Below are 12,498 nucleotides of genomic sequence, written 5' to 3' on the forward strand. Positions count from 1 at the left end.
ATTCTGAATAAAATATTTTGCACGTTTTCATGGCAACAAGTTCAACTTTGACTGAATTTGGTGGCTGTGCTCTTTTCTGGACTAGAACTTTAAAATTGTTCACTACTTTGGCACATGGCTAGATCTTCAAGTGTACTAGTGCCTTTTGGTAGTTTTGGATTTCTGCAATTCCATGGCAACAATTTGTACTTTGACTGAAGTTGGTGGTACTGCTCTTTTTCGGATCAGAACTTCACTGCTGAACGGTTTGCTATTTCTTTACCAGACCTGACTCAAAGGTCTGGTGATGCACTGGTACTTTTGTCAGTACTTTTGGATTTCTGAATAAAATGTCTATTGTGCTTCCATTCCAACAAGTTTACCTGCAGCTGAATTTGGTGGTCGTGCTCCTTTCTGGAGCAGAACTGTAAAATCTGTCAATATTTCTTTGCCAAACTTGATACATAGATAGCGCCTTTTTGTAGTTTTGGATTTCTGAATGAAATATTTTTTTGTCTTTCCATGGCATCAAATCTTCTGACGGTTCACGAGAGTGTTAAATGTTTAATGGGCCTTCTTATTGTATGAGCTTACAAAACTGCTAAATGAACACAATTTCCACTGAACCTCACAGCTGACCTTGACCCTGACCATGACCGTTGGCCTTGACAACGTCACACCTGTCGTGATTAATTCTCTTAGTATTGGGGTTCAGGCTTCGATTAATGACAGTCATGTGTAAAACAATTTCAGTGCATTGGCATGATTCATATTGGTATTTGTCGAGTGTTGACCTTGGAGTGAGTTCGACCTTAGTTATCAGTATGTCGAACTGTGGAGGTGTAAATTGGCTGTGGCTGGTGCTTTGGGTCCTTTATGCACTAAGGGAGTTTGAAATGTGCTTAATGTCGATCCATACTGGCTATAAATGTCTCTTTCTTTCCCAGGACATGATGGATGCCTTGACAACACAGAACCGGGAGCTGCGTGCCATGCTTATCAAAGCCACAGAGGTCAAAGCCAACTCTGAACATTCCACTGATGACCCAGAAAGTGAATCCAAAAGAGACAGTGTGGTTAGTTTCCTTGCTTTTCTGAGTACCTTCCTTTACCTTGCAAAAGCCTGCTAGTTGATACAGTGAAAAGTTCCGAGCAGATCCTACAATATCCTATTGTAGGGATCCATGAAGGTCCGGGTTAGAATATTCATCTTCAGTAAGCCACGTAAGAGGTGCCTAACAGGATCAGATGGTCAGGCTAGCTTGCTTGGTTGACACATTATAGGTTCCCAATTATGCAGATGGATGCTGCTGATCACTGGATTGCCTGGTCCAGACTCAATTTATTACAGACTAAACTCACTTACTCACTCCTAATGTAGGGAAAGCCCAAAAATCGTGTGGGTAAAGTATAATATTAAATATTAACTCACTCACTCAGTGACCAACACTATAAAACCAGCTTATGTATGGGCTAGTACAAGCAGCCGCACATACACATGCATGCACGCTAATTATTCTGAAATATGACTTTAGGCCCCGTTTTCCCCGTAGCTGGAATAATTCCTACTGTGGCATCAAACAAAATTCTCTCACTTGACTTATTTGACACAGGGGAATGCAACTCTTCTTTCTTCTGTTTCAGATAGAGTCTCTACAGTCGACCATCCACCAACTGGAGAGTGAGCGAAGTCAGCTTGTGGATAATCTCCGAGAACAGAGAGACCTCTCGGATAGCCTTGGGATCAAAGTCGCTGATCTACAGGAGGAGATTCTTAGGAAAAGTGAGGCCTGTTTCGATACGAAATATTTCTTTTAAGTTTGCTCAGTTGTTGATTGTTCACCACAGTTTTACAAGCTGACAGGTAAACGTTAACTACTAAAAGTAACAGGTGTGATAGGTCGGATTTTGAGAATTCTAGTTGTTTACATGTTTGTTTTTGTTACTTCAAGCTTGTTGTTCACTTCAGTAGATATACATCTCACTACTTTTAATTGTGTTCATACATTTCAATGAACATTGATATGATACCTTACATCTCATTTGCAGCTCAAATGAATTTTGAAAATGACATCATCACAAGAGCAGATTATGACCAGTTGAAGACTGCTTTGGAGATGATTCAGGTGATGATTGAACCTAGAAATCTTACATTTTAATGTATGTTGTATTGTATCATTGTGCCAGAGAACACAGCACAATCCCAGTAAATGATATTGGTGAAGTTACCCAATATTGCTGAGAAACATCAAGCCTTGGCAGCCAATGACAGCTTAGTCAGGTCCACACTGTAGCGGTCAACTGCAAACAATAGCCAACAATGCTAGAGCTTTCTTCATATAGCTGGCCTTATTCCATCTGCTCCAATGATCTCCCTTTCATGGAACAGGAAGATCTTCTTTTAGGATGTGTTTCTGGAACATGATTGATTTTATATAACTGAGACATGTACATTTTTAATTACTGAGACATTTACACTGTCAACAAATATGTTGTATCTCTTCCCTAAGAAAAACACCCGAGATTTGACCCACTCTGTAAAACATGACTCATGCCATTTCTTGTTTAGTGCTTTGGCAGTCTGCTCAGCTATGCAGGAAAATGATGTTTTGTTTTGAGAAATGTTGGTCAGATGAACTGAAGATTTTACATCACTCTCTGCAAATGTTTCAAGAACGGTTTGAAAACAATCAGAATAATCCATGTCCTATTCCTCTGATCATTTTAATTGAAGTGTAGTATAGTACTTTAAGGGAAATCCAGCCTTTCTTCTGATGTATACTTAGCTCGTGGATTTGTATCTCCTGATAATTTCTCCAAGACAGAATATGTGCTACAACAAATGATGTTTTCTAAAATATGCCCATCCCTGTGTATATTTAATTGCCAGTGATTGAGGAGCTACTGATGGCGTGTTCAGGTAGTTGATGTTTGTTTTTGGTGTTTCAGGATAAGTATTCTCGTGTGATGCGAGACAAGGCGGAGTTAACAGACAAGGCAGATATGCTGGAGCACATGGTGACTCAGCTACAAGGGGAGACAGACACTATAGGTGAGTGTGCATGCACCTCTCAGATGAACAGTGCAGACATTTTGTTGTACTACCAGTACTGTTGTTGAGGGTTCTGAATATCAGAATACTCTGCCAGGACAAACTGAAATAGTTTGCATTGAAAAGTAAATGCAAAAACATCATATATGGGACAAGATAAGGAGCATCTCTCTTAGCAGTTTCCTCTTTTTTTGTTATTTCATTGGGAATAGGGGTGTCCAAGTTGTCAAAAGCTACATTTTTTCTGGATTTGTCAGCACCCAAGGCCTTGTATTATGCTTAAGTGGTAAATATCTGACACCTCCTTCACTTTAGGCTTTCCTCCAACATTAAGCTGACATTGAGTGATACAGTTAGAGTAGTGTTCGAAGACATGTAAATCTCACTCACTTACTTACATATGTGTATATTAGCAGGTAGCATCATAGATAGAAGTTAAAAATGCTTAAGTTGTTAGTGCTGTAAGAACAATGACTAAGTACAGTGTGTGTAATGAAAGCTTCAACTGTTGTTAGGAAAATACTTCAAAAAGAATGTAGATACAGTGCTTCATTCTTTGGCCTCCAGAAGGTAGTTTGAGGTCAGTGTTTTTGTTATGTGTTTTCAGGTGAATACATCTCCCTGTACCACCACCAGAGGGCACTGCTTCAGCAGCGAGAACATCAAAAGAATGATTACATCACCCAACTGGCCCGGGACAGAGAGGAGATGCAGGTATGAGTTGTTGTCAGGTTGACTTTGCTGGAGCACAAGGATGGGAAAACCAGCAAAGGCCCCTGAGCATTCATTTGTATATTTGGTACCTGTATCACTAGGCCAGCTCATGGCTCTGTTTGATTGTTTCTGGTCTCTACTACTGGTTAAGCTAGGTCAGCCTTTGTGGCATATTTGACTGTATACCTCAGGCCTATTACTGGGTAAGCTCAGTCCACTCCTGGGGTATATTTGAAAATATCCCCCAGGCCTGTATTATTGGATAAACGCAGCCAGCTCATGGCTGTACGTGACTCTGTATGCATCTGACCTGTATTGCAGGGTAAGCTTGGCCAGCTCCAAGCCTTGGTTATGCAGCTTCTAGGGGAGAGGAACATGCTCCACAGCTACACAGAAGAGGCCTCACGACCCGCCGACAACTCCGACCTTGAGCAACATCTCAACTCCTCCATTTCACACAAACAAGGCCACAAACATCATCATCATAGGAGTGCAATGACGAATGGCGTCAACAATAACTATGGTATGCTGAGAGTATTAAAATTTATAAGCAGTCTAATAGACTGTTTTCTTTACACATCTTATGACTAATGCAGTCATCAGTAAAAATGGACCACAATTATTTTTTTTTAACTCTGACTTTGAACTGACTATGCTGCAAACCTTTCCTTATGCCCTTGTATTTGAAGCTTTGATATTAAAAAGGTCAACATTGATATTTTTCATTAGAGAACACAGACAGGTTAAACTCACTGGCTTGATGGTGCATATCATGTCCTGATTTCATAGATCGATGCTCATGATATCAGTGACTGTCAAGACAGCAATATGTGCATTATCACAGACAAATCATTGTTTTTGTGTTAATTAATTCCTCATGAAAATGCTGTGACTTAAAGGAGTATTTGAGTGTTGCAGTGTCAGCTTGTGACAGAATCTTATTTGTCTGGAGTTTAAATTAATGGTTCTGTATGAATTTATGTAGATTTATTTAGCGTTAATGTTCTGACAAGATTTATCCGTTCTCATTAGAAATGAAAAGATGTTCACTGGCATTACAAATGGCTATAGTAACAGGCTGTTAAATAGTCTTGAATTTCATAATTTTTCTGTTCTTTCTGTTAGAGTGGCCAGACTACACAAGTTCAGAGAGTGACAGTGAGAGTGAAGTGGAACCCATAGTGGGTGGAACCCATGACACAGACTCAGTCACACCCACTGAAGAAATCAACCAACCTATGTTAACTGATACACCATCCCCCAACCAATCACTATCCGCAGAGAACACAGACATGAATATTCATGAGGAACATCATGCACATGTCACCAAACATATGCATCGAACTCTTCCTGAAGAGGACCAAACTGCACACCGAATTCTTCATTTACTGTCAGAAATCGGCCATTCCAATATGGTGGAGAAGGCGCCTTTCACGGAAAGGAACTTCTTACCATGCAAGTTCTGTCAAGGGCCAATCCATATTGTTTAACAAATGTACAATCTATGTAGATATGTACATAAACTGAATGATATTGTATAGACATGACAACTGGGTTGGGGTATACTGAGAACCCACACCCCTAAACTACCTGCTTTATTTGTGAGAAGCAGACTCTATAACCATGCCTTGACTAACAAACTGACCATCTCAACGTTGTCTTGTTGTCGGACCAGACTACAGGAATCTCTGAATGGTCCGAGGAGCAGCATGTGAACATGTGTGGTGGTGATCTTCAGGATTCAGGATGGACTGAGTATTAGAAGTCTTGTTATTAAGTCTGAATAACTCTGTGTAATATACTGCAATACAACATGTTGTAAATATGTTTCTCCTTGGAGTATCTGCTTTGAAACAGAATGCAGACTTTTAGCTCAGTGAAGATGTTTGATGGATGAACTGTGAGTAAAGGCACAGTTTTTGCCCAGGTTGTATGGGACTGTCTCTGACACTGTTTTGAGTGACATTATTCGGAATTAAGATCCGTTGACTGCCATGTTCTCTCGTCTTTCTCATGGTGTCAGTTATGTCATAAAATATTGGGTTTCATAGGTTTGCTTGGGAGTGCTCATGGCTTATGATGTAATTGCTGTGAAGTTGTTGTCCTTGAAATGTCAATTTTTAAACAAGAAGTTGTTACTTTGAAGGGTACTTTTAGGCCACAAATATAAATCATTTCAACAGACTTCTGTATCAGATGTCAGTCTATTTTACGTCTTCAGATAGCTGTGAATGAGGAGCTTTAACTGTAATTTAAAACCTTCCAGGATTGAATGCATTGGAAAATGTTGAACATATCTGGTCAAGTGTTTATTATTATTAAAGAGGGTAAATATTTCACATACTCCCTAAAATTGTCCTTACATTTTGTTTTTGTATAATTCAGATTACTCCACATTGTTAGAACTACCATATTGTCTGGGTCAAGCACCCTGGTCATGTATGGTAATTGTAATAAACACACCTACTATGAATGACAAGTGATGAGACAGTCAGCATGTTTTGGGGCTTTGTTTTAGGTTGTTTTACAGACATTTTTACAAGAAATTACCTGTGCAGAAGCCACTCAGAATTTAAAACAGTTTACTTTCTATGGATATTTTGACTGTTTGTTCAGTACTGCTAAATCCCTGAAAAGACTTAATTTGATTATAGTTTTAATTAGGTCATCATTTTCCTTGAAAGCTAATTTTATCTTCACACAATGATTCACAGTGTGGATGGAACATCTAGAAATCAAATGCCTACTTTCTCATTTTGTAGAACTTTTTGTCTTGTTATGGATGCAATATTCAGAAACTGTTTTCCATGTATCTCCACAGACATTGTGGTCAGAGTTGCAAGTATGTATACCATCGTTCATCCTTGTTACTATCTAGTTACAGTGTAACCTGTGCTATTTGTACATTCTTCATTTGATGGCATGAACAAGAGGGAGACATTGCTGCTGTCATTGCCAGGAAGTTGGTTCAGGAAGTCCCTTTGGCTTACCAGTCATTGGTAGTAATTCTAATTTATAATTGATGCAGTTCTGGCTTTGTTGCAACGCCTTTACGCAGGTGTACCAAAGAGCCTGGGACCTCTTTATTTCCTGACCATTACTTGGATACATCCTTATGTCACTGAAACAATGGTCAAAGCAGTGTTAACCCAACATCTCAGTGGTTCAGAGCATCAGTGTTCTGCCATCATGACTTACAGTTGCACAATCTCTGTAATATGTAGAGGTATCTGAAACAACATATTTCCTTTAATTGTTCAGTGATCAAGTCAGCTGACCAATACTGCAATAGGGATCCTTTTTCTAATCGTTTGTTTCTTAACTTGGAGGGCAATACCATTACACTCAACTCTTTGTGGAGCCCCAAGTTCCACAACATAGACAGGCCTTCAGTTTGTGAGTGCATTTGTAGCATGAGGTTGTTCTTGTGCTACTGGTATGGAATACTGCTGCTTGAAAGTGAAAGGCTGTGAGCTGATAATGGAGAATGTTGGAGAGGAACTCCACTGTCTGTGATCTGTAGAATATTTTGTGTTTGTAGTCATTTTCCTTTGTTCGTCAGAGTGCATAAGAAAGCCCACTAGAACTGGAATATAACCCAAATTGTAGATATGTTTCCACAAACAGTTCTTTTTGAGATTGCTGCACAAGACAATTTCTGTGAAATACTGAAACTGAGCCTGTGGAAAGAGTGGAAGTTTTACTGGACTTAAAGACATGTGGTCTATCAGAAATGTTGGTTGGAGCAGATTATTTGTCACTTGTGACCACATGGCAGCTGGTATATATGCTCCATACATGCTTACTTGCACAAGTATCACTAGATTCACTAACACGCACATACATTTACCTATCCTCCAAGTGATCTCTTCCCGAGAATGTGATTCTCAATTTCAATAAATGAGGTGTACCTAGAGTGCTTATCAAACCCCTTTGCAATGGACTACTGCTGCTGTTCATATACATCTTAGCTAACAACACTGTTCCAGTTGTTTGATGATGATGATAAACAATCAACCCATCATAGGCTTCTCTGTCTTAAAGACAGTCTGTTCAGACAGCAGTAATGGGATAATGCAGTTTTAGTATCCACTCACTCACTTATACTCCCGCCAAAAACACACTAATGTTAATGAAAGGTTGTTTCTTCAAGTGGATGAAATTTGGCACTTTCGATATTTTGTGTTCAATATGCCAAATTTTCCTCAGACCAATGTGTGATCATGGCTTGAAGTTTGTTTCATTTTGGGAGGTCTCTTTTGTTTTGCTAGTCTGGTAGTGCTGAAAGGGATGTTTTCATGGGTTTTTGTTTATAGTTCCTCCGTGATATTTTCTTTGTGAAGGTAAAGCATAAGTCTGTGTGCTTGAAGGCAGTGCATGGTTTAGGTAATGGCTTGTTAATCAGTTTTTCCCGAGCTTGTCCTCATCTGGCACATCCTAACCCTCAGCACTATTGCACATCAGCCTTCCCTAATTCTCACAAATGGTCCTGTAATCTTCAGTCCTTCATTTAAGTTAAACACTGTACAAACAGTGTTAAAGTCTGGTTGATAAAACACGCATTTAGTCATTTTCTTGTCACATTTATATTGATGTGGGTTCTTTTGTTAACATAGAATGAATACAATGTGTGAAGCCAATACTTCCTTGTTCCCCCACAATTATATTCTAAAAGGCAACATAAAACCCTTTTCACTGAATTCAATAGAAAAGGTCCTACAGGCTTTTTTCTGTATTAAGACATAGGGTTGTGCAATAGATTTGCACAGGTTCATCTTATGTACACACTACTTTGGTCAATTCATCACAGTTCAGGCTCTTTTCTAATTTGAATGCACTCGTGAATACAAAGAATTATTCCAAATGTTGGCTTGGAAGTGTATTTTTCCATGAAACAACTGGCATTACTATCTGATGTTTGAGGTACTCATTATGGAAATGTTTTCCTTTGTGAATTAACCAGTAAATTTGTACTTACTTCTGTCTCAAACTGCCTTTTGTCTTAAGTTGCATTTCACGCCTGTCAAACCTTTGGATAATATAGTGATGCTGACATTTTGAAACATGACACTACCAGTTGTATGAAATGTTAATGTGATCACATTGATGTGGAGATGTCACTGTTTCGGTGCTGCATCAGCAGTTTTGTACCCAGACCTAGGGGTTCACCAAAGTTTTAAACATTTAAATCCTGTCTGACTTGGTCCTTCCTCCCACTTCTATCAGACATGCTGTGATATAGCTGAAATACTGTTTAAACCACTCACTGTTGAATTCATAAATTGCATTTGTGGAAAAGATATGTTTAGTGAACTTAGAGACACTAAACATGTTATAACCTTTGCTTGTTCCTGGTATCAACTGTGAAGCCCATCTCTGGTGTTCCCCACTGTGATGTTGCTGGAATATTGTTAAAAGCAGCATAAAACCAAACTCAGTAAAATCAGTCCTTGGACCAACTAATATAGTATTGCCTGTTAGGAAGTATTTCCACCTAACAGTGTTCAGACTTAAACTTGCTGCTATCCATGTGGACTGTTTCATTTCCGTCAGTGTTTTGTACAAATTCATTGCTCATTTTTAGTTCCGAACCTGGATCCATATTGCTGACTCTGGTTATAAGGCTGCATAAAAAATATTAAATGTTTCTCAGGCACATTTTTTTCAAAGGCGACAAGAGAAGTAGGATGTTTTTTTCTAAATTATGATAGAAAAAAATGTAACAAGGGAGGAACACATTCTCTTATTTTATTTTTTATTTTCTCTCTCTCTCAGAAATAGAGCTTGAGAAGTTTAGCAAATGTTAATGAGTTGTAGATTTAGTCATGCTCGTTCTTACAGATTCTCACACTTATTGTGGACAAATGGATTATCAGATGCAGGCAAGTCATAATCATTATTTTTAAATGACCTTAAAAAATTGCTATGGGCAAAAATAAAAGTGATGCACCGATGCCTGAGAAACATTTCACTTCTTTTATTTAGCCTAATGTATTTTATTTATTTATGCATGCAAGGTTGGGAATATGTACTAAAGAATGAAATAATGGATGCATATTTATATTGTTATGTAATATATTATGTCAAATATATTTCCAGATACATCATCTTAAGTTTGCTGTTTGTTGTCTGTTTTCGAGACTTTTGAGACCCAAGAGTTTGGTTGTGAGAATTATAGGGGCCTACATATATAATTATCAGTAATTACTCAAGTTGTCAGTGGTTCGACATAACTGAAACATGTATATTGAAAAAAATATGAAGGGACAAAGCTTTTTACTTCCAGAGATTTGTTAGTTTGACACTTGAAGGCTTGACCAAATAGTGTTTCTTGAATCTGATGTGGATGAGTGAAATAGCCACTTGTGTGCTACTTTAATACCATGCACTCCGTTTGGTGAGTGGTGAGTACAATAAAATTCCAAAGTACCACATGCCTTTTTGAAATGAAGATTGGCAGACTAAAGAAGACTGGATGGAGGCAGTGTGAGGCATGCTTGTTGTTTGTTAAGGGCAGCTTATTGATGTCACCCTTTCAGATCTCTGTGTTTAGTGAACAGTGTTGTCCATCATATTGTTGGAATATTTTCCCTCTGCACCCAATTCATTTGTCATGGACTGACAGATCATGTTACAAGGGCAAGACGAGTGCACAAAGGGGACAAGCTTTCATATACATGTACAGATACCACCGATTTTAAGGAGTTTACTTTATCCTCATAATCCAGAGCAACGAAGCTTTTACTTAGGAAGGTGGTGGTAACAGGCTAAGTGGCAATCACAATCAAACGAGTGCTGACATTTAATATAACCACCAGAGTGATCTTCAGGGAGTGCGGTTCCTGTTCCACAAAGCAAACATGGCCTACGATGATGCTGAGTCAGGTTAAGAGTTACGATCTCCTTGATTTTGAGTTTAAACTGCGATCCATTCTGCATTTGCGATTCACATTTTGTCGGCGATATCCTCATCTCGACCTAGATACATCGGTACAAGTTAACTCCTGGTTCATCTGTGATGATTACAGTGATTTTTTCCGAGAAGCAATTAATTCATTTCAGAGAGGTAAAGAACTGTGCCTAAAATCTGCATAGGGACAATTCTGTCTCCGACAGGTATCTTACATTGTTTGTCAAAAATGAATAACAGAGGAGAATATAGTTGAAAAAGTAGGTAAATAGGGTGGCCATGTTTTAAGTCAAAGTTGACACCGAACCACCAGATCGATGAGGAACTGAGGGTCACGGTCCGGACCATATAGCACCATCCAAGTTAACGAATCACGGTCTTACTGAAGATCGAGGATTACCGAGCAGATGAGGGTTTGAACCTTCGTTAAATCACCATGTTATTTGTATAGTCAATTATTGGTTTAGATTGAAGAAGAAGAAAATGGGACGGATCGATTTTACAGTCACAAAACGATTGTTCGATTTTATCATTAGGGGAAGGAGATGACAAAACAACCAGAAAGATCTTGAGTCGGGGAAAGATAGTTTGCGGGATAGACTTTTTTGGTGTCAGTGCGTATGCCGAGGACCTGTTTGACTAACTTATACTAACCATTTGAGAATTAAAAGAATTATCTGCACCATTTTTCGTGTACGAAAACGAGCGGGGTCGACTGTTGGAAGAAAAATACCAATTACGACAGCCTGGTTGCACATCAAAACGTGAATGATAGCTAGGCACGGATGTGTTTTCACAGGGATACTCTCCCTGCCCACTGAGAGAACAGCACGGGTTTGGGTTTCTTTACAGTGAATTCAAAATCACAGTTACCTAATCTTCCTTGTGATATACATTGTCTGGTATTGCTAGTAAGCAGATGAGACAACAGAGAATATTCTCCATTCTAATCAGTTCCGGCCAAAGACCTAAGAGTAACTTCAGAAAGGCTGTTGGTCCTTTGGATCCTTGAGACAACACTCAGCAGTATTCAAGATGTGTGACGGTGGTATATGCTGATAATCGAATCGGGACCAGACAATCCAGTGACCTACAGCATGACTACTGATCTGTGATGACGTGTCAAGCAAGTCTGCGGACCTGAGTCAGCGATCCGGTTATTTAGCCCCTTACTAAAAAGCTTGAGTGGCTGGAGACTAATTCTAAATGGGTTGTAGTCAAATGGTCTGAGGACAGAAGTCAAATGGTCAGAAATCAAAAGTCAAAAAGACTGAGTGAGTGAGAGAGTTTAGTTTTACGCCGCACTCAGCAATATTCCAGCTATATGGCGGCGGTCTGTAAATAATCGAGTCTGGACCAGACAATCAAGTGACTAACAACATAAGCATCGATCTGCGCAATTGGGAACCGATGACGTGTCATCCAAGTCAGCGAGTCTGACCACCCGATCCCGTAAGTCGCCAAGCATGGGTTGCTGAAGGCCTATTCTACCCCGGCACTCTCACGGGTCCAAAAAGGGTGAAAAGGGTCAGAAAAAAAATTAAAAAGTCAATAATAAAGTACGTAGCAAAGTAGTGTAAATAGTATCTTGTTTGTTGTTGTTATTATTTTAAATGCAACTTGAACATACGACTCAAATGTTTTCATTGTAAGTATCGTGACTAATCAGTATGGGATGTTTGTTTTGTTGGACTTGCGTAATTTATGAAAGAATGAACTTTAGTAAATTATGAACTATATGTATTAGCATTAAAGGCACGCTTGACTATATTGAACTGTATGTGTTGCTATTAAAGATACGTTAGATCATATTGATGAACTATATGTATTGCCATTAAAGACA

At 38.9% G+C, this 12,498-nt stretch overlaps 1 protein-coding gene across 1 annotated transcript in view; it reads left to right on the plus strand.

The window, feature by feature from the left end:
• Positions 1–9,858, plus strand: part of LOC137273774 (golgin subfamily A member 2-like) — a 45,074-nt gene extending 35,216 nt beyond the window's left edge. The window contains exons 19-25 of the mRNA XM_067806619.1: positions 927–1,055; positions 1,624–1,762; positions 2,029–2,105; positions 2,929–3,031; positions 3,639–3,745; positions 4,067–4,268; positions 4,871–9,858. Coding sequence (XP_067662720.1) covers positions 927–1,055; positions 1,624–1,762; positions 2,029–2,105; positions 2,929–3,031; positions 3,639–3,745; positions 4,067–4,268; positions 4,871–5,235 — 1,122 coding nt within the window. The 3' untranslated portion in view covers positions 5,236–9,858. The remainder of the gene's footprint in view (positions 1–926; positions 1,056–1,623; positions 1,763–2,028; positions 2,106–2,928; positions 3,032–3,638; positions 3,746–4,066; positions 4,269–4,870) is intronic.
• The last annotated feature ends 2,640 nt before the right edge of the window (positions 9,859–12,498 follow it).

The sequence above is a fragment of the Haliotis asinina genome, chromosome 2 (genome assembly GCF_037392515.1).
Source record: "Haliotis asinina isolate JCU_RB_2024 chromosome 2, JCU_Hal_asi_v2, whole genome shotgun sequence".
Classification (NCBI taxonomy): Eukaryota; Metazoa; Mollusca; class Gastropoda; order Lepetellida; family Haliotidae; genus Haliotis; species Haliotis asinina.